Source organism: Erigeron canadensis, chromosome 3 (genome assembly GCF_010389155.1).
Source record: "Erigeron canadensis isolate Cc75 chromosome 3, C_canadensis_v1, whole genome shotgun sequence".
In the NCBI taxonomy this organism is placed as follows: Eukaryota; Viridiplantae; Streptophyta; class Magnoliopsida; order Asterales; family Asteraceae; genus Erigeron; species Erigeron canadensis.
The window spans coordinates 37,364,106-37,386,141 of NC_057763.1; the positions used below are offsets into that span (position 1 = coordinate 37,364,106).

Sequence of the window (22,036 nt, forward strand, 5' to 3'; positions counted from 1 at the left end):
CAAAGTATATACTCCTTTTGTTCCAATTTAAATGTCCAATTTGATTTACTAAATATATATTATTTTAATATAATACCCGATGAAAGTTATATTAATGAAAAATACATCTAAACTTAATTTATCTATATATTTTATATCAAGTATTATATAACACAATTAAAAAAAGTTACGGTCAAAACTACAAAAAAAGACTTTAAAATTCAAAATATGTCATTTAAATTGGGATGGAGAGAGTAACTGATAATTACCAATTTTCACTTTTTTAACACAATAATAAAATATTTATAATGCGGTGGCGATGTAGATAGCGACAACGTGATGATGGCGACGATTTCTTGTCGGCAGTGAGTATTGTAGGTTATTGATGTAAAATGACAATGTAATTTTTTTTAGGAACTTAGAGGTAAATATTGTAACTAGTTAACTAAGGGTATATGTAGTATTTAATAGGCTTGTAAACAAAGTTAGTTGTATATTAAGAATATTTTGAGTATTTTAAAGATAAAAAAATTAAATAAAGAAAGAGATATTTTGTTTTAAATGATAGTAAATAAAGATAAGTCTTGTATCAAATGCATTGTTTTTAAGGAGATAAGTTATATGATGTTTAACATGTGTTAAAGTTAGATAATGTTTGATAATGTTTTAATTAAAAAGTCATGACTTAATTCATATAGATATGTTTTTATAGGACTTTATCCATTTAGTTAAACAAACAAGCCCAGTGAAATCCCATATAACATTTTAATTTTTCTAATTATTAAATATTAATTCTTTCTTTCAAAGGGTTTTGCAATAAAATTTCCAAATTGTAGGGCTTAGCCGGACTATATAAACCGGCACTCACACCCAAAACAACACACACAAACAAAGTTCACCTACTGCCTAAAACCCCGCAGCTTGAATTGGGCGAAACCAGGGCAAAAAGAAAAGATGATTATTCCTGTTCGCTGCTTCACCTGTGGAAAGGTAAAAATAAACCCCATCATCACCTTCCTTTTTACTGTCAAAATATCATTAATTACCCTCCGTATATCATAAACCCTAGTTTATTCACTAATTTTATTATTATTATTATTGTTGTTGTTGTTGTGTAGGTTATTGGAAACAAATGGGACACGTATCTTGATCTTCTCCAATCTGATTACACTGAAGGGTAATTTATCTCTACGTTTTTTTTGCAAACGTTTATTAGTTTATATATACATTAATAATATAATAAATAATAACTTAGGGTTTATACTTTATACGATGATTTTTGGCCGTTTGGTTTAGCTTATTTTCCGTGCTCTTTCTAAACTTCACAAAATTAATAAGCTCTTTCTTTTTCCCTCCTTTTTATAGCTTTTGCGTTTATCAAGTTGTGGTTAAGGGTTAAATAAAAAGTGTTTCTTGGAATTTCTTTTTTTTGTTTGGAAAACTATGATTTGATTGCGTTTTCTATTTTCCATGTTTTTTTTGGCAAACAAAAATGGAAAACAGGAGGTGTTTTCCTCAGCTAAACGCCCCTAACCTTTTTAAGTTTCTAATAACCTGATAAGCCCATAAAACAAGTTAAACCGGAACATGTTTTTGGACTGACTTTCGCAATATGAAACTTGCTTGCAGCGGTTGAGGTTTAGATATTGTGATTTGTTCATGTTAAGGTCTTCATGGTTTTCGTTAACTATATAGTTGGTCGCTAAAACTACCTGGACCCGACTGCATGTCGTATAGTACTTTTGTAATGAAATAGTTTTTTTTGTTATTTAAAAATGGATATCAAATGCTAATGGTATATGATTTCTAGATGGTTGGTATATCAATGAGGAGTTTTTCTCAATTTGTTTTGATTGAAACTCTGCAAGTGAAAATGAGAGTTACAGTATTGCTTTTTTTTCAAGTGTTCGAACATGTCAAGTTGGTAGGCACTAATTGTGTATGCATAACATTATGAGGTACATGATTCATGGTTATGGTGGGCAATTGTTCACCCGATGTGAAGTCATCATATGGTATTTGTATAGTAGAAAGTTAAGTTATTTCACCCTTGGCCCATTAGGCTTTAACTTGAGAGAGACCAGAAGAGTACGTCTTTTCAATACGATGATATATTAAGTAATAATAATAGCGTCTTTTTGTTGCCTCTTGATTATTTTTACTTTGTAGAAGATACCCATTCATTGATACATGTTAATGTTAGGCCGGAATATCACATTTTGAGGCTTATTATACTGTACCTGAAATCTGTAAATACTTATTGACTCCTCAGAAAGTTTGTAGACACATGTATAATATGCCTTTTATTCTGATATTTTTGGTTACATTGATGCGACAATATTAGTGCATGGTTGAGAATTCCAGTGTTTTTATATGGATAATGTACATATGGTCCTTACTCGTCCTTACTTTTTTGTAATTGACAAATGGTTGAGGAAGTTATGGCGTATATATTATGTGAACCCTAATGCATATCCATTCTGTAATCACAATCACTACTTCACTTGTGAAGGGATGCTCTTGATGCTTTGGCGCTCGTTCGTTACTGTTGCAGAAGAATGCTTATGACTCATGTTGATCTCATTGAGAAGCTTTTGAACTACAACAGTATTCTCTCTATCCATTCTTATTTCATGTTCTCATATTTGGAAGTCAGTGAAGGGTCATTAAGTATTTGGACTTTCTACTTCTGTTATGAGTCATGACGTGGCTAGCTAAATTGGGGCTGCAAAAGAGTGGGGTTTTAGTTACTCAAACTTATATTGAGTCTGAGGCTTTGAGCTTGAGCTCAAGCGGGGTTCTTATCGAGTATCTCGAGTCTATATACACAAGGATGCTATAATATGGAATTTGCAAATTATGTTATTAATAGATCTGTTGTTTACAGATTTTCTAAAAGGTTTTTGACTTGTGATAAAGTTCTTTTTTAGCATATTTTTTGAATCAATCCTTGTTATAGATTAGATTTCCAAGTATTTTTAAAATAACACTGGGAACTGAAAATAGTTGAAAATAGTTAAATAGGATAATAATATAAATATGTTGGAGTTTTTCGAGCTGCCTGAATACTCGTCGAGCCCGAACCCATGCTAAGAAAGCTTATTGAGCTATTGAGCTGTGCTTGAGCTTAGCTATAAGTTGTCAAGCTGATCTCAGAATCAGCTAGACTCATTTGCAGCCCCATGGTTTGCAGCCCAGTTATTTGGGCCTCCAGTTTTGAACTTTCATTTTCGCACTAGGATTAATTTAGCTATTCCCTTGAGCCCATCAAAGTTAAAAAGCCATTCATTTCACAATTCACAGCATGATTTAATGTTGACCAGTTGTATTGGAACTGCAAATATTATGTGTGTTACCTAACAACCATGTTTTGTCTTGTTGCAGCATTGGAGAAATCTGATACCGCATGAGGCGCTCCTATCTTGATAATGTTACTGGATTGTATCACTTGCAATGTGAACAAGTGTACTTGATGGTTAACTCTATTGCTTTCTAGAACTATTGTAGAATGTATTAGAAACAAGTATCTTTAGCTTAAACTATGTGGCATCTAGCTATGCAAGCAACGGTTAACTGCACATTTGTCTTTGTTTCTCCGTGTTAATTACCTGAACATATGATTACTCAAGTGCTCTGAGAAGGTCATGATGATCCTGGTTGCATAATCTGCGATGCTACATGCCTACATGATGATCCTGGTTGCATATCATATAAATGCATACATTATACTTGATTATATGATTTCATTACTTTGCCTATATGGAGTTTGTGCACTGTAATATGTGTGTAATATCAAAAGTTGGTTGTGTGATTATGTTGTTTTCACTTTCATTATTGGTTTAGTCTCCAGGGTCCCCTTGTCATGTGACATGTTTTTGTTTGTGCCTTGAGGTTGCGAGAATTGGCATATGGGGGGTTACAAGCATCTGACCTACCTTTTATATGCATCATTGCATGTATTACAGTTGACATTCAAACATAGGCTTTTAAAGAGTCAATTATAAAACCGTCAAAAGTTTTGTATGTGTATTGTTTATGTGTTTTATGCATAGTTGCTTTTGCCGTCTGTATTTGTGACCTTTTAACATAAGCCTTTAGAAGCATTATATGCCTGTATCAAATGTTGCTGCTTAAATTTTGTTTCTGTATTTCAAATTTCATATGTGGTTTGTGCATAGTTACAATTGCTTGCACCAAATGTCGCTGCTTAAATTGAAATTGACGAAAACTTTATGTTTATCTTGTGTCCTCGAGTTGATCTGAGCACAGTTAAGCATGTAATATTGGTTGCAGAAATGTGGAGTTACTATCGGGTTGGCCTTATCGTAATAAAATTGTAAAATGGTGCAAACTCAGCCCGATGATATTGTGCTCCAACATTGTGAAGCTTCTCTCTTTTTCTCTCATTTGCGTATACTTGCGATCTAAATTTTCTCACAAATGTTTTATTCATCTAATGTCACGATTTGGTGAAAGTTTCGTTTTCCGTTATGACCTAGAAATTTTACTTGTAACATTAACAAGCAATATGATCTAAAACAAGATGTTTTAGATCCACAAGGTTGATAGAGATATATATGAAGTAATGAATCATCATCATCATGACATCATGTATATATATATTATAAAAGGGAAGGTAACATGGTTGCTTTCGAGTGTTTAATATTGCAATAATTAAAATGAGTTTTAACTTTATTAAAGGCGGCTGGTATCCCGACCAGATTTTTGGTAATTAAACCAGACTATTTGCAGCGATTAAAATGAGTTGTAGCGATTATCGCTGCAAATAGTGTTGTTTTTGTCCATATCTAACTATTTGCAGCGATTACTGACAGGGGCCGTTATTTTTTGCCAGATTTGTCATTATAGACAGGGGGTCCGCACTATTTGCAGCGACTATCGCTGTAAATAGCAGGTGTGGTCGAGATACCAAAAAAACTTGGTTGGGATACGGTTGGCGTTATTAAATTAATTTCACATAATGGTCCCTCTCTACAAGCCTATAATTACATGTGCACTCTTACTCCTATTATATTAGTTATATATTTAATCATATAAAATCAGATTTTTTTTGTCCTCATAAGAGGGGAGTTGACATTTGAAAATACTCAGTTGTTTATTAGTTCACATTTTTCATAGAAAAATAATCTTGTAGGATTGTGGTTAGTGTTATATATGGAAAGGGGAAAATGGTAATATGATGTTATAAAAGACGTAAATTACAAAAATGCTAAAATGTAATATCGTATATGTGTGTATATATATTAGATAAATAATTAAATGTCGGCGACTTTAAGGAGAATGTAATATAATCGTTTGTGGTGGTATGGCAATGCACATGGTGTGATGGAGTGACATGGTGGCATTGAAGTTGCGGAGGATATTGCCATTCACAAGGAAAGAAAAATAAAGCGGTCAAATTCCATAACTTTTGCCTTTCAAAAAAATAAAAATAAAAAAAATAAAAAATAAAAATCCATAAGTTTCTTTATTTATTTTATATTGTTTGTATTTCTATTTATTATTTACTGATACATTTTTTACTTCATACAAGTTAAACACAGTATAATACCCGAATGTACTTAACTAACTTAAGCGAGTGAAGAGTTGTTTATAAAGTTTTTTCCTATAATATATATATATTTTTTAGTTCAGATTGTAGAAAAAATATTTAGGACCATTTGAATATTCTACAAGTAATTAGCCATTGTTTCTTCATTATCATCCTATTATTATTCTAATTGCCAAAGTATTGACTGGATTTGATAGCAATAATCTTTGAAAATACTCCATCACTATTGCTTTAAGTATGAATAAACAACTTATTACAGATTGGATATTGGTGAATTTCCCAACCCTAGTCACAACTTTAAATTTGGTCCACTTTGACAAATTGTGCCTTTGATTCACAAAATATTTTTTGAAAAAAAATAGAATCTATCAAAAAAATTGGGATTTGAAGGAATGTATTTTAACGGAATGTTTCTAATATTTTAAAAAGTCAAGTGATGGATAATGTCTGGACTGATAAATAAATAGTTGCAGAATTCATAGTTTGGACTTCGGTTTTACTGCACTTAGCTTGATGCTAATTTAAATTTTATAGCAGTAATAAATGGTAAATTTGGTATGTCCTACATTCCCTTTATTATACTTTGTGTACATATTTGGACGATGCTAATATATATTCATCTTTTACCAAAAAAATAAGTGACCAAAGGAATGAAATTTCTTTTTCTATTTTCAAGAAATGGACATTCTTTTAAACGATGAAATGTTTACATTCAAACGGATGAAGATTCTTTCATATTTGAATAACCAAACATACTAAAAAATGAAATGAAATTCAATTCCAATTTCATCGGATTAAATCAAATTCTAATCTAACTTCTTAGTTAGTTTGCTCCAACTTTGTTACATGCATCTAGTTAGCTGTATATAACTTCATTTCATAGTCAATTTAATATGAATTAAGTAAAATTTTTCTCAGGATTCACTCAATTTCTTGATATGCCAATTTGTAAAGAAGAAATCAAAATATTTTTCGGTTTTAGAATTTTTATTTTAGTTTTCTTTCTTTGTAGGGTATGTTACATAACAAAAAATAAAATTAAAAAATGACATATACATACAACAAAATGAGTTAGTGACAATTACATTAAAGAAAAAAAGAAAAAGGAAAAACCGTTAAAATGAAGATAGTAGGAGTAATAATCGTAACCTTAAATTACAATGTGTCTAGTTGAAAGTTGAGACTCTGTTCATTCATTAAATTCTCTTCTTGTAAAAAGATTTTCATTTTCATGTGCATCTCGTCTCTTTCCTCACTCACTCTGTGTCTGTCTGTCTTAGACACATTCAACTGTGTCTGCCATACATTCCCCTGTATGTATAATAATACTTATATATAATAATAATTATAAACAATTCACAACAACAATAACAAAGTTAATTATAATCAAAAGCAAAAAATAATGGGTGTTTTAGGGGAGACATGGTGTTTTTGTAGTGGCGGAATTAAGTCAGAAAAAACAAAAGCGTCAATATATTCCGGCAAAGGTTCCGCCATGGCCGTGATTTCTGACGGCGGCACTGGGATTCTGATTCACCGGAATCTTTTACTTACAACACACGCTATTCTTCCTTCTGTTGCTTCAGCTGAAGCTGCCGAGATCCGCCTTCAAAATGGTGTCGGTGCTTCTCTTCTTCCTCACAGGTACTTTATATATTTATTTACAAATTTAAGATTCAGATTATGTTTTTTGTATAATGTGGTTTAGTTATATATTAATGCTACACAGTGTGTATGTAGATTTAATTGATAATAATGTACTTAGACTATAAGAAGATATGAGACAGAGGGATTAATTTTTATTCAAGTGCTAGCTTAATTCATTTTCATTTTCATTTTCCTTTCATATAAAAGTTATCATTGTTGACATTATATACAAGGCTGGTTAGAGACCGAAATTGTGATGGTTATACATTTGTTGACATTATATCACATTTGAAATGTGCAACAGTTTTGTTAGATTTAACGTTTTCATTTGACATTACAATGATTTTTAGAAGCTGATTTATTGTTAGTCAAACCAGACACAAAGTAACAAAACCATGTTCTGATGACTTATTTTGTAAAAAGTAAAATACTGCAGTGACTAAAATGAGACAATGCAAAACTATGTTAGATTTCCATATGCAAAAAGGGTTTCGACATTTTGGCTTATTAGTTAAACTCGGAATTTCATTTTACTTCCAACACAAAATAAATTGACTTCAACCATTAGGTGATTAGTAACATGAGCTCCATTGCAAATATAAGTAATACACATCACTTTGCTGCTGTTTTTCAGCTAATCTAGATCAGTTTTGCATCTGAAAAGCTTGACATTAAGACTCTATGTAGATCAATTAGTGTTTGAAAATGCCCCTACGCTTAAATTTTTAGATAGTTGCTATTGGTAAAGATCGGTGAATGTTGATAGAAACCTTGCCTATAACTGAAAGTGGCAGTTACTTTTGGTTACTTGTTGTTGTCACGGAGGGAGTATTTTACAATGTTCTCTTTGTTTTACTTTCAAAGGAGCCTGCAGAATAAACTATTAATGCCATCACATTGAATAACAGGTTTTTCATAACTAGCTCTGTTCTTGATCTAACAATAGTGGGTCTTGACTCCCTGGATGGAGACTCAAATGTCCCGATTCAGCACTTGAAAACCTGTTCTAAACCGAGTCTGAACCTGGGTAGTATTGTATACATTCTAGGCTATACTGAGAAAGGTGAGCTTACAGTTGGTGAAGGGAAGGTGGTTATAGCCACTGACAATCTTATAAAGGTCTGCACCGATGGTGTAACATGGAGCCCTGGATCTGCGGGGTTTGATGCACATGGTAACCTTTCGTTCATGGTTTGTGATCCTATGAAGTTAGCCACATCTCCAAACACAAAATCCACCTCAACATTGTCATCTTCTACATCCTCTTGGAAGAAAGACCTACCGATGCAATTTGGCATCCCGATTCCCGTTATCTGTGATTGGTTAAACCAGAATTGGGAGGGGAGCCTCGATGATTTGGTCAACAAACCAAAACTACCCCTAATCAGATTAATGTCAACGGGCCAAAAAAGTGAACATTCGTGCACTTCTTTCACTATGAGACAAGTTTTCAAAATTACCGAACCTGAAAATGATCAAACAGCTCTGTCGTCAGCAAATGTGACCCCAAATTCTAAAGACCTACCGGGGCCAGATTCTTCCTCAGTCACAAATAGTTGTAAAGCTGAAACACCAGCCCGTGATCAAGCTGCTCATGTACAGGGAATTCCAACACCTGAGATATACGAATCACCAAAATTGACATCTGTTCCCTTCAACAAAAACCAAAACTCCCAATTTCAGCTCTTAGACATCAATTTCCCTCCCAAGATCGCAAAACCAACTGTGCCCATTCAGCTTGTAAAAAAACTTTCAAATCCTATAATGGAAGCTGAGGTTGCCTCTACTGGGTCGGTGAATGGGGCAGTGAGTGAGGTCCAATCATGTTCGTCCCCGAGCCAGGTCTCGGAGGGGCAAAATGGGTATATCAGTGAAGGAGAGACAACCATGTATTCGGCAGAAACAGCCGAGAGCCGTAACTACCCCAGTCCTAAAGGAGGACGGTTTAGTCAGCAGCAAGTTGGGAGGAGTCAGAGCTGTGTGAATTACAACAGATGGGGCCCGATCCAGGCTAGCTCAGTGGCCCGTGGCCGTTCACTTGAAAAGCAAAGAAGCTATATGCAGGCTAGAAAGGTATATTCACAAGGTGCAACCTCTCAGAGGAGTAATGAATATTATAGCCCTACCGTGTCATCGATCATGAAGAAACGAAACAATTTGGAACAACAGTGGCCTAATAGGCCTCGTCGGCCAACTGCTGTTCAGTCCTCACCAAAATGGGCTTTTTGACATTCTATTTCGAGGTAATAAAACCGTTGTATATCTTGATCTTATTTTATTCTGGGATAAAATATCTCTATTCCTAAATGTGCAGTTTGAGTTAAAGATATAATAAGTTATATTTTTCGGGATCAAAACTACTTACAGTACCCCCCAAAAAGTGGGATATGTTGTTGTATTTCTTCTACCTGTCAAATTAACTGTAAATTTTTTCTGTGACTAATTTGGAAGCTAGAATAATATCTTTATCCCTTGTTTTTGTTTTTTTTTTTTTTTTTTTCTTTTATTATAATAATTTGCTTAAGAATGATTTGAATCCAATTAACCAAGCCGACTGGATTGCCGGACCACTCCGTTAAGTTACGTACTACTATTAACTTAGCCTCTACAAGACTTTTATGTCCATATATAATATATATATCTTGATTAATCTTAAAATGAAGATACAATGAATGCATTTGTGTATGAATCATCACGTGTTTTTCTAAAACTATGAAAACCGGTTGAAAGGTCAAGTTTCTTTCTTTCGTCTACTACTAACATCATCTCTTCTAATCAATCTAAATATCACGTTGTATTTATCCTACTACTTTTCTTTTTGAATTGAAAATGCAAAATTTTATTCTAATACCCAATTGGTTCCAAAATGTACATATATGTCTACAGTACAAACATACATGAACAAAGTCCACATTTTTGTTCATTTAATTAAGGGAAAATCTTATATGATGTTAACATGCTGATGTTGCTCTCACAATCATTTTTTACACATGTCAAATAAGTCCTCATAAATTTTATGGTTTGTAAAAGCAATATCATTTAACTTAGATCTAAAATTATCCCCTTTAATTTAATTAGATATAACCTGGATAATTTAAAATTGAATAAAATAATGATACGAACATTTTTCTTATTTAACTCTTATACAATCAACGTACCTTTACTAATGCTATAGTTGCAGCAAACCCGACTCTAGATGGGTTTTGGGCATGACTTGGGACGGGCCACCAAAGTTTAGTTAGAGCTTTGGAAAAAAATTGGTTATTTTTTTAAACTTGACGTTGATAAATCCTTTAGTTTAAAAGTTCAATTCGGACAATTGAACCTTTTTGAACCGTATCATATCCAATTGAAAGAATGAAAGCGAAAAGTATTAAAATCCAAGGATATGGATGAATGTTGAAAATGTCAATACGCATAAAAAAGAATCCTATTTTTATTTTAACATAATCATAATTCTTACATATACACGGACTAAAATCTAGTATCTAGATATGAAATGAAAACTTAAATAATTAACTTATAACAGACTAACAGAGAAACCTTCAAAAAAACCAAACAGAAAAATATGAAAGTTAAGTGAGATGGGAGATAATATAAGGAAGAACATGGTAACTAACTAATTGCAAGTTGGACTTTTAACAGGTAGTATATAATTAAAGTTTTAAAGAGATGGAGAAAAGACTTGGGGTACGAAGCTACCATCAAATTAAAATTCTTCAAATCAACATTAAACCCCATGACCACATGTCATTACCTTATTGCATCTTGTTTATTTCATGTTAAAGTTTGTTTATTCGAAACAATCCAAATTATGCGAAATATCATTTTGAAGATACAATTAGTCAATAATTATTAGAAACCGACTGTTTTATAAAAATCAAGCAAAATATTTGTATGTTAGTGGCCGTGGGATCATTATATTGATGCCAGATGACTGCATGAGCGGCTCCTAAGGATTTTGCTTGGATGGTTGATCTCTCTTGTTTTCGAGATTTTGTTGCCGTCTTGTTACATATATTTATTTTAACCATCTCATTTTGGTGGGATGGTCACCAGCCGTCACTCTTTGTAAGAACTTAAGTTCGAATCTTATCAAAGACAGATTAATTTGTGCCTGAATTACTTTGACACTATCTTTATTGTTGGAGTTTTGTGGGTACCAAAAAAATATACGGGCCGAAAAATTAAGTTCCCATCAATTTATTTATTTATTTATTTTTATTATTATTCATTTTTGGCCTATCTTTGACAAAAAGATGTGTAGTTAGTGCCGCTAATTAAGTTAGTTTTCGGTTTAAGTCAAGAAAAATCAAAATATAAAACACAAGGGCTCTTGTTTGGTCATGGAAAAATGAGGTGTTTACTAGAAATGTTTAGGAAGAAATCATGAAAAAGTAAAATTATGTTCTAATCAAATTTTCCAAGATAATTTTTCAGTGGAAACATAACGCCCGGCCACTTTTCAAATTACTTTTTTAAACCTCTAATGATTTCTAGATATATAAAAATACACTTTGCACTATAATTAAAAAACTTTAAAAAATTAGAGAGGTAATTAAACATACCACACTCACATAGGCAGAACGTGGAAAAATGTACTGGTAGAATTTTTTGATTTTTAAATTTAATAGCATATACTCGTATAATTTTGTCCATATTGTATTTATTTACGAATATTATTATACATACATGTAATATGTAGGTAGTATAAGTAAAGTAAATTCAGATGTTAAAAAGAAAAGCGAAAGTGGTGAGGATTAAATGCTAGGTACAAAACGGTGCGAAAATCAAGCGTTTTAATTTCCATGAAATTGTCAACAATCTAGAAGTCATATTATTGAACAAATGTTTGAGATCATATCATATTCATATATACAGTGTTCTCTTGACTTTTATATATACGTACTAGACTAGATAATATTTGTATTTTGTTGAATAATTGAATGCATGGAAGAAAATTCTTGTACGATATGATGTATGTAGTTTCTTGGGCTATAAATAGGAAAGCCTTTTTTGTAGATCGATCAATTTAAGTATACAACTTCCTAGCTATATATAATACGGAGTAGTAATTCACAATCAACGTATAGTACTCATTATATATCTAGATAGATAGCTAGCTAGCTAGGCCGGGTTTAATTACAAAAGAAATTAATAATATTCCAAATGGGTTTCATGACTAGAGCATTTTTCTTGATCGCCATGGTTGCATGTCTCAGCTCAGTTGCTCACGCCATTGCTGGCCAAGCAACTTTCTACACTCCTCCCTACACACGTACGTGAATATAAACATATATATATATATATATATATTCTCAATTAGCTCGATCGAATTTGTTATATATATAATCCATAATGTTAATGTTGATTGCGTATTTGTGTATATATATGTACGTAGCATCGTCATGTTTTGGATTTGAAGACCGTGGCAATATGATTCTAGCAGCAAATAGTGGTTTGTTTGCCAACAGAGCGGCTTGTGGGACTAGGTATCGCGTGACTTGCACCGGCACAACCAATGCCGTGACTCCAGGTTGCACCGGCCGGAGTGTTGATGTAACAGTTGTTGATCTTTGTCCCGGATGTGCTGGTAATCAAGTTGATCTTTCACAAGAGGCTTATGCAGTTATTGCTAATCCTGATACCGGTAGAATTAACATTGAATATAACCGGTAAGTAACTATATATACATGCACTAAACCCAAGTTTAATTAAATATATGTAGTTTTTGTTAAGCATTATTTGACTAATACTAATATCTTTAATTATGTTACTTTTTTTATGATATGCAGGATCTAATTTACCAAGATATGTGCAAGAAGCCAGATATATAGCCAATTAGTACGAGTATATATATATACTGATACTAATAAAAGCTAGCTCTAGCTTACGATATACTATATATGGTCAAATAAATGCAACAAGTCAATAGTAGTAGTGTGTTAACTCTGATCGAGTATATATGTATCATGACAATTGATATGTCTGGATTGCTAAATAAATTGTTGCTTTTTAATTTACAAATTGTTTATGTACGTACGTACTTGTGAGAATTTAATATATTACATATATGATATATCATACGAGTATCATTTTCGCTACCTGGTTTACTTCGTATATATTAATTTACTAGTAATTATATTTATCTTAAGTCACTTGTCAACCGTTCTTGTTACTTAATATATTGTATGTTTAATTAATCCAATTAAGCTTATGTCGAACGTTCGTTGATTATTTATGAACTTGAAAAGTAATTTATTGATCAATATTCAAATTTAGTGCTTTTTTCAACATTGTAGTGCATTCAATTCAGTTTACTTTGATTATTATTAGTTTTATAACGATTAGTTTTGATGATTTAAATTATGTAAAATTAAGGTTTTATAAATATATATTCTAACGGGTGATAAAACCGATCGTATGATACATAAAGATCCCAACGGGTAAGAATTCAATTCCAATAAAAAATGAGCAGGTTTGGGAATGCTTAGATTTCAAGGTCGTTTGATATTATTCTCCAGTCAACCCGAACTCGTCAATTCGTCATAACCAATGTGCGAAATATCCTTACCAAATCTATATACCTTACTTGCTTCGGTCACTTTTAAACTAATTAAAACACATAATTTATATTTTAGAAAGTAAAATTATCTGATCGATCCGAATCGGACCTAAATGGGAATGACATAAAAAGTCTTTTTCATATATCAAAAGAGAAAAATTTGGTGATGTAGGCCCAACCCTTTTGTATTTAAAAGATTAAGACATGATAAAAAAAAAAAAGACTTTCACTATAATGGTCATAACTTTTGCTACAGAGCTCCGATTTTAACGTATGACCAGTTGAAATAACCGTTGGAAAGAGGAGCATCAAACTACAAAAACGCCATTTCCCATGAGTTATGGGCCTTTATTTAAGTTTTTCGGGGTTTTTTGAACTTTGTTTTTTTTATAACTTTCGGTCCATTTGTGTTTTAGGGCCTATTCAAATTTTGCAGCTTTATTTATATCATTGTAATCAAGGGAAAGTGATCAATTTATCATATATCAAATTTTCATTTTTCCCTATATACACAGCATGTGTGTTTTGGAGTGAAAATTCCAAATTTTTCGGTATTCAATTTGAATTAACAAAACTTTAGAAAAATTGTTTATGAGTATTATTAGAATCAACAGAATCAATTATCTATCTCGTATTCCGTCTGCGTCACTTGGTTAATAACAAATAATATCAGATTATATTGTTATTTAATAGCAATAAAATAATTTAAAAGTAAGTATATCTAGTCATGTTGATCTAAATTAAATGTAATTTAAGACCATAACACACACAAATTTGCCAATTCTCATTGTTTGATTACCTACAATTGGACTAACTTAAACAGAGGTTATGACTAATGACTTTTAACGAAAACAAACTTAAAACTGACTCTAATGGCAAACAAGTAAATAAACCGACACTCCAATGTCAGATATGTCAAATCACATGTAACATTGTTTCCATCGTCATATACATTCATACACACAAATCCAAAACAAACATTTTTCACTTAATATATATATATATACACGTATATATATAACAGTTGTCGTCCCATAGACCAAACTGACCACCAAACACACAATTTTCATTTTGTGGACATGATAGTCTTAAACACTGCATTGATGGCTGCAACCACTTTGAGCTACAATGCCGTGTTTAGAGACGTAATTAGTCCACTTAAACCCGTTTCAATTCGCCGACCAAACAACGTTGTTGGGTTAAAATGGAGGGTGTGTGGAGGTCCGGTTATGGCGGCGGTGACAAGTCAGCATCCGAATGGGGTTGCCGCCGTTGGATTGGCGGAGAAAAGGAAGCTTGCGGAGGAGCTCCGGTTTGGTAGTTTGACGGAAGATGGATTGTCGTATAAAGAAAGATTTGTAATAAGATGTTATGAAGTTGGGATTAATAAAACTGCTACTGTTGAAACTATTGCTAATCTTTTACAGGTTTGTTCATTAATTTTTTACTGTTTTTTATGTTTGTTTTTACTGTGTGTAATTTTGTAAAATAAAGTGCTAATTGGCTTGAGAATTAGGCTTAGTTGGAACTAGAATTTAATCATGGGAAGGTTAAGGTAACTATATTATGTTAAACCTGTAATGATAATCTCGATGAGTACATTTATCGAAAATGGTAGATTGTAGCCGGTATATAAGTGTAGGTTAAATTTGGTGAAGCAGTTTGAATAATCTGATGCAAATTGTTAATTCTCTGTTCAATGAGAAGAAATTGATGACAATGTAATTAGTGTAATTTAGTAATCGTTTTTGTTAAAGCCGTGTTCTTTTTTGAAATGAGAGTTTATTACCTGTTGGTTGAAAGGAAGGGAATATCATTGTTTTGTGAATGCATTTTACTTAAAATTGATTGAATTTAGGGGTTTCTATGGAATAACTCTTATTTAAAACTCTTTTTCGTATGATACTATACAAATTTAGTCAAGTTTTTGTATTATGCATGTGAATTGTGTGATTGTATCCAGTATCCTAGTTGGTTCAAGTGATGGGGGCATTTGATATCAAAGCACATGCTTTATTTTAAAAATATTTGTGAAAGCAGATCAGCTGGTTGGGCCGGGTTGATAGGTAAGCTTGGTTTCAGCCTTTTGGATTTGTGTGCTTGTATGGTGTTTGAAGCATTGGTTAGTGCATTGTACTACTTCAATTTTGATTAACTATCAAGTTTATGTAATTATTCTAATTTCATCAGCCACGTTTTATATAGTAAAGCCTGCTGCTATGGTTGTATGCATACTTGAACCATTGGCATCTCAATAAGTTAATTGTCAAGTACCCAATCCCAATCTTTGCTGGTCTGGGTCAATGATCACAGTGCATGCATCACTTTCTAGTTTATTATTCATATAAAAGTGAATTATAGGACTATAAGAACTTACATAAAAACTCAATCCAGGGGTTGTTGCTTGAGTCCTGTACCAAACTTCTCTGACTCTGTAGCACCAGGTGTTACAAGTATTTGTAATATCCTTTTTTTGGGTGACAATAGTTGTCGCACATGTGTTTGTCGATGCTGCAGATCTTTGAGCTCTGTTGGTTTGAATGTTTTTTTTTTTTGTCTTACAATTTCTTGATACATTGTAGGAGGTTGGAGGTAATCATGCTCAGAGTGTTGGATTTTCAACCGATGGGTTCGCCACTACAACCACAATGAGAAAGTTGCATCTTATATGGGTGACTGCACGAATGCATATTGAAATTTACAAGTACCCTGCTTGGTATGGTACATTTTTTTTTTATTTTTAAACTGCATTGGCATAAATTATTTGCATTCAAGCTATTTTCAACATTTTGGCTGTTGGCATGTATACTAGGAGTGACGTGGTTGAAATTGAAACTTGGTGCCAAAGTGAAGGAAGGATTGGGACTAGACGTGATTGGATTCTCAAAGATTATGCCAATGGTGAGGTCATTGGAAGAGCTACCAGGTGCGTTACATAATCTTTCTCATAGAAATAAAGCACATGCTTTGAATATAGATAAATTGATCATCTATTTGAATAGTTCATTCTTATCCATTTTGATGATTGTTTTAAGTTATGAGAATTTTGTGATCAGTCTAGACGGATTATTTTTCTTTACTATATTTTCAATGAAGATATTTGGACACACGTGTTACTTAGACTCATTCTTTCTTTAATTTGCTAAACAGGCTATACACAGAAACAGTTATGTAGCACTAAAATTATAAGCTAACAAGTTCAGTTAAAACTGCAGCAAGTGGGTGATGATGAATGAAGATACTAGGAGACTCCAGAAAGTCAGTGACGATGTCAGAGATGAATACTTAGTTTTTTGTCCAAAGACATTGAGGTACATCTCATTTCTGCAAAGTTATCATTCCATAAGATGCTGATGCCTTCTGAAAACAACATATGTGGGAGAGTTGACCTCAACAGTGATGATATATGTATACTTGCATTTTAAGCTCACATAAACAAAAAACTGTGTTCCTTATAACAGAACAACTGTGCCAGTTGGTAATGGTGGCAATTTTGAATGGGTTAATTTGGGTTATGTACATACCAAACAGGTCATATAAGAAATACTGAAAAGTTTTTTAGTTTATATCTTTATTTTACGGTGCCTTTCAAATCAATTAATTGAAAGTATTAGGCTATTATTGTAATAAAAGTTCTGGGTATCTAGTTTCTTATTAATAAACTGGCCAACCTGACCTGTTTCTACTATATTAAGAATATGGCCCTGTCTAAATCGGTTACGCAGCCCATCACACCAACTTTTCATCTCTAGTTGGCAAGGATATTTGTTTCAGTACCAGCGAAATGTTTATGCTTGATTACATTGTGGCTTTAGACTAGCATTTCCGGAAGAGAACAATAGCAGCCTGAAGAAAATAGGGAAACTGGAAGATCCTGCTGAATATTCCAGGCTAGGACTTGTGGTAAGACAGCATATTTTATCCTCTACAAAGCTCCCTAATTCTCGATATATATATAACTTGAAGTATTTAACAATCCTTCCTGATATATAGCCGAGAAGAGCTGATCTGGATATGAACAAGCATGTCAACAATGTTACCTACATTGGATGGGTTCTTGAGGTTAGTCAAACTAATTTCAATTTTTGAATGTGTTTATAAACATCGTAAGAAACCTTTTTACTTTCTAAGGAGCTAGTGTCTAATATATTACTTTATGCCAATAGGCCTTTGGCCTAGCACTCTCCTGGTGTAATTAAGGCTACACAACCAAATAGTTGAGGGTTCAGGTCACAACTGGGAGAAAAGGGGTAAAGTAGTATATGATGAAACAGACCAATGGATATGGATTTGTTATAATCAGACTCTTGGATCAACACTTTAAAAGGGATGGTTATATAGACTTCAGAGAGGAACCCTGTATATCATGAAACAAAAGAAAATGTAATGTATCGTATATTTTTTTTTGTCCTAAAGCATGTTTTGAGTGGTTTTGTAGCAGTTCTTACTAACAACATGACTCAAACCCTGTACGATACTCCAGGCATGGTATAAACGTAGCCTTATTGGTCATAAAGGCGTGTGAAACCTTGGCTTTATGGCATGGAATAAACAAAACATTGCACACACATAACATAAGAACAAAAAACACAAAGTTAAACAAGGGAATTCAATCAATCTGATAATATTTATACTAGGTTCTCCAGTTAAAACTGACTAAAACATGAAATCCAGTCTGTATTCGGGCAATTCACGCTTAAACAATCCGGATAACTGAGTACATGCCTAGCCAAATCTTTGTTCTAACTTCTAACAGTATCCGTTCTTTTCAAATCAGATATGTTTGTTGTTATTAATAACCCCAGTAAAAAGATATCTTAAGGAGTGTGTCATACAATCTGTGACTTGATTGTATACAAGTCTACAACATAAAAATCTTGTATACGGCCAAGTTGAACTGTTGATGGAATCAGTGTATATATACTTTTACTTCCATTCTTCTATGTAAGCATTATAGAGAGATGTAAGAAGGGGTTGGTTGCCCAGGTTGGTCAATAGGCCAAAATGGCAATTTTCTTGTTCAGCTGAATATGGGCATGATTGACCAAGTCTTTCATTTGCACTACTGACAAATATCTCCATGTGTTAAATATACCCTTTTAGGCGACGTTTAACTGGTTTGACCTATCTCCCTTTTAGCTAGGTTTTTTAATTTCACCTATTTGACCCATTAGAGATAAAAGATAACATGAACCAACCTGCTTATAAATATAATGGGATGGATTTGTCACATTTGGTAATCGTGGTTACTATTTGGTTGAATAGCTTTTTATTGGCATGCTAATACATTTTTGTTCAACAGAGCATCCCACAAGAAGTCATAGACACTCATGAACTGCAAACTATTACATTAGATTATAGACGTGAATGCCAGCATGATGACATAGTAGATTCTCTCACCACTCCTGAACCGCTCGATGTTTCAAGCAATGGATCTGTTGCTTCCAAAAAAGATGGAGAAAGTATGAGTAAGTTTTTGCATTTGCTGAGATCATCTGGTGACGGTCTGGAAATAAACAGGGGTCGCACTGAATGGAGAAAAAAGCCAGTAAAAAGATGAGCATAACAGTAAAACTATAATGCTTTGCATATTTCCAGTTGTATTCTGTTTACTTTACCAATTTTTGTATGTTATTAGATGGGTTTCTTGACAATATGCATTTAACTTCAATATTTGTGGATCATTTTAGTCCGAGTGATACTAGGTGGCAAATCAGCATATTCAATTATCTATTGGTATAGGTTGGGTTGATTTCAACACTTTATATACCAAATTGATATTGATATTTAGTGTATCTACAATGGCATAAGTTTATAAAGTTTTACAATATTAACATGGAATTACCACATCGGATTCCACATCATAGATCTCTTTACTAACGCGTCTCCTTTTTCTTTAAAACTTTCAGAAGATTATGAAGATGTTTAACGAAAGTTTGTAATAGGGATTTGTTTATATGCTTCTAATTGAAGATCTCAATAATCTTGCATCTTTTAAGGAACCAGATGGTTCCTTGTGTGCATTCTTAGGCACCAATCTGTAATCCTTGGGTGCATTCTACAAGTGGCACCTCTATATGGTTGCCACGTATATTTTTTTACATACAATAAACATTATTTTCGAGTTGTTTACATATAATATACACAATTTTAGTTATTTCCTACTATAAACATTCATTCAAAGTTTTTTACATTCCAAGATACTTATCCCTTTGGTATAATATTACTTTTAAGGAACCAGATGGTTCCTTGTGTGCATTATTATTTATTAGGCACCAATCTGTAATCCTTGGGTGCATTGTTAGGCACCAATCTGTAATGATGTGAGGAAACAGAGGCGATATTTAAGACTTACACATGGCTCAGGAAGCAAAGAATACAATCGAAAAGTCATTTGTTTTATGTTTTGAGCATGTTTTTTTTTTTTTTTTTTGTTAGAAATCCATAGATTTTGACTCAGTGTGATTCAAATTTCAAGCTATAGTAGAACCACTCAGACTCATATATATTGTTTCGTTATAAACTAACCATTATTATACCCATACAACTTATTGCCTTCCCAAAAATTACACGAATGAGAATAAATCATCCACGTAAAACTGAGTCATAGCTAGATAACCATTAAAGGTTCTTGAAGGTTTTAGTATATAACATAATCAGAAGTACAATAAAACTTCATGTATTCACTCTTTCATATAAAAATACCGTAGTTTTGTGGCTTAATGTATACATTTGTAATTGGTATTAATCTATATTAAAAATCTGATAATTTCTCACAGTATTTTTAAGTTTTAATACCAAATTTAGATATTTAATTAGTCCTTGATAAATATCCTGACAATCTGACATACAATAAATACAAATACATACTCTTTTTGCTTTGTTCATGCCCAAAGCAGAATCCTTCATTAGCAGAGTTACTTGAAGTAGAATGTTGCTAATTAAATTCATGAAAAATGAGTTACGTTACACTACGATTTTTACCTTTTTATGCTGTAATATTAAGTACATTCTTAAGCAGTACATTTATACTTTCAGAATTTTAAGCTAGTGTTTGTATACGAAACACAAAAAAATTAATGCATTAGTAGTTGTTAAACAAATAGGGTTAATTAGATTTGTATTGTTAAGATAGAGTATTAGATGTATTTCCAATTGAAGTAAAGTAAGTTGCCCTTTAGATTAATGTGAACATTAAATAGATGTGAAAAGAGTAATGGTTTGATAAATCTTCTTGTAGTATATAAATGGTGTTTCTACATGTTTTTTAGATCATGCAATTTAGAGCTAGTTAGCAGTTAACACAAAATGGCGATAGTCGGTAAACATTTTCTTATAGTACTAGTAGCGATCTTTTTTATCGTGTTTCAGAGTGCAAGTGTAACACAAGGTGCGAGAGACGTTGTGAAAAAGAAAAAGGTTAGTGATGAGGGACAACGGGTAGCAGTTAAAGATGAACAAGGGGGAGTTGTGGCAAGAGGATCACAAGATGGTGGATATGGCGGATATGGTGGTGGTGGTGGTCATGATCAAGGTGGAGGAGACGAAGGTGGCCCTGGAAAAGGACCTGGTGGTGAAGGCGGTGATCATGAAGGTGGCGGACAAGATGGACCAGGAAGAGATCATGGTGGCGAAGGGGGAAAAGGTGGTGACCATGATGATGATGGACCTGGACAAGATCATGGTGATGAAGGTGGTGATCATGAAGGTGGTGGACAAGATGGACCAGGAAGAGATCATGGTGATGAAGGGGGAAAAGGCGATGACCATGATGATGATGAACCTGGAGAAGATCATGGTGGTGAAGATGGTGATCATGAAGGCAAAGGGGACGACGATGAAGGACGTGGAAAAGATCATGGTGGAGAAGATGGTGGTTATGATGAAGGACGTGGAAAAGATCATGGTGGCAGATATGGTGGAGGGGGAGGTTATGATTCGGGTGATGGATATGGAGGGTACGGTGGACCAGGAAGAGGTAAAGGATATGGAGGGGGCTATGACCCATCATATCCGTATTATGGGGGTTATTGGCCAGGTGGTGGATATTTTCCTGGTGGCGGATTTTGGCCAGGTGGTGGATGGCCAGGTATCTGGGGTGGATATCCATTTGGTGGTTGGGGAAGGAGGGGGTGGCCATGGTGGAGTAAAAGGCCTGGTGGCGGCAACGGGAAGAAGAATGGGAAACCGGGCAACTAGATAAATTAAGCTTTTAATGAAAAGTAGAATTGAAGTTTATGAAATTCATCCTCTGTGTCATATTTATGTATGAT

The 22,036-nt window shown here is 33.3% G+C and overlaps 5 protein-coding genes across 5 annotated transcripts; all 5 read left to right on the forward strand.

Annotated features, from left to right (window-relative positions):
• Positions 1–848: 848 nt before the first annotated feature.
• On the forward strand, positions 849–3,790 carry LOC122593520 (DNA-directed RNA polymerases I, II, and III subunit RPABC5). The gene is made up of 4 exons (XM_043765938.1): positions 849–969; positions 1,098–1,156; positions 2,492–2,586; positions 3,364–3,790. The coding sequence occupies exons 1-4, from the start codon at positions 934–936 to the stop codon at positions 3,387–3,389; spliced, it is 216 nt and encodes a 71-aa protein (XP_043621873.1). The 5' UTR covers positions 849–933; the 3' UTR covers positions 3,390–3,790.
• Positions 3,791–6,740: 2,950 nt separating this feature from the next.
• LOC122593560 lies at positions 6,741–9,666 on the forward strand. The gene is made up of 2 exons (XM_043765986.1): positions 6,741–7,195; positions 8,107–9,666. The coding sequence occupies exons 1-2, from the start codon at positions 6,954–6,956 to the stop codon at positions 9,425–9,427; spliced, it is 1,563 nt and encodes a 520-aa protein (XP_043621921.1). The 5' UTR covers positions 6,741–6,953; the 3' UTR covers positions 9,428–9,666.
• A 2,552-nt stretch (positions 9,667–12,218) lies between these two features.
• LOC122593379 (EG45-like domain containing protein) lies at positions 12,219–13,302 on the forward strand. The gene is made up of 3 exons (XM_043765775.1): positions 12,219–12,476; positions 12,600–12,873; positions 12,994–13,302. Exons 1-3 carry the CDS (start codon positions 12,368–12,370, stop codon positions 12,998–13,000), a joined length of 390 nt encoding a protein of 129 aa, XP_043621710.1. The 5' UTR covers positions 12,219–12,367; the 3' UTR covers positions 13,001–13,302.
• A 1,481-nt stretch (positions 13,303–14,783) lies between these two features.
• LOC122593151 (oleoyl-acyl carrier protein thioesterase, chloroplastic) lies at positions 14,784–19,447 on the forward strand. The gene is made up of 7 exons (XM_043765516.1): positions 14,784–15,190; positions 16,346–16,479; positions 16,576–16,689; positions 16,979–17,074; positions 17,579–17,666; positions 17,757–17,825; positions 19,066–19,447. Exons 1-7 carry the CDS (start codon positions 14,843–14,845, stop codon positions 19,321–19,323), a joined length of 1,107 nt encoding a protein of 368 aa, XP_043621451.1. The 5' UTR covers positions 14,784–14,842; the 3' UTR covers positions 19,324–19,447.
• Positions 19,448–21,071: 1,624 nt separating this feature from the next.
• Positions 21,072–21,962, forward strand: LOC122592061 (glycine-rich cell wall structural protein 1.0-like). The gene has a single exon (XM_043764272.1). It carries the CDS (start codon positions 21,072–21,074, stop codon positions 21,960–21,962), a length of 891 nt encoding a protein of 296 aa, XP_043620207.1.
• Positions 21,963–22,036: the final 74 nt, after the last annotated feature.

What these genes read in the sequence shown, in the direction of transcription:
- LOC122593379 (XM_043765775.1), top strand. Translation starts at nt 12,368, where the DNA reads ATGGGTTTCATGACTAGAGCATTTTTCTTGATCGCCATGGTTGCATGT. An exon ending in CTACACTCCTCCCTACACAC is followed by an intron (nt 12,477 to 12,599) that starts GTACGTGAATAT and finishes ATATGTACGTAG; the next exon opens with CATCGTCATGTTTTGGATTT.
- LOC122593560 (XM_043765986.1), top strand. Translation starts at nt 6,954, where the DNA reads ATGGGTGTTTTAGGGGAGACATGGTGTTTTTGTAGTGGCGGAATTAAG. An exon ending in GCTTCTCTTCTTCCTCACAG is followed by an intron (nt 7,196 to 8,106) that starts GTACTTTATATA and finishes ATTGAATAACAG; the next exon opens with GTTTTTCATAACTAGCTCTG.
- LOC122593151 (XM_043765516.1), top strand. Translation starts at nt 14,843, where the DNA reads ATGATAGTCTTAAACACTGCATTGATGGCTGCAACCACTTTGAGCTAC. An exon ending in ATTTACAAGTACCCTGCTTG is followed by an intron (nt 16,480 to 16,575) that starts GTATGGTACATT and finishes CATGTATACTAG; the next exon opens with GAGTGACGTGGTTGAAATTG. An exon ending in GTCATTGGAAGAGCTACCAG is followed by an intron (nt 16,690 to 16,978) that starts GTGCGTTACATA and finishes TTAAAACTGCAG; the next exon opens with CAAGTGGGTGATGATGAATG.
- LOC122593520 (XM_043765938.1), top strand. Translation starts at nt 934, where the DNA reads ATGATTATTCCTGTTCGCTGCTTCACCTGTGGAAAG. An exon ending in CAATCTGATTACACTGAAGG is followed by an intron (nt 1,157 to 2,491) that starts GTAATTTATCTC and finishes TCACTTGTGAAG; the next exon opens with GGATGCTCTTGATGCTTTGG. An exon ending in GAAGCTTTTGAACTACAACA is followed by an intron (nt 2,587 to 3,363) that starts GTATTCTCTCTA and finishes GTCTTGTTGCAG; the next exon opens with CATTGGAGAAATCTGATACC.
- LOC122592061 (XM_043764272.1), top strand. Translation starts at nt 21,072, where the DNA reads ATGGCGATAGTCGGTAAACATTTTCTTATAGTACTAGTAGCGATCTTT.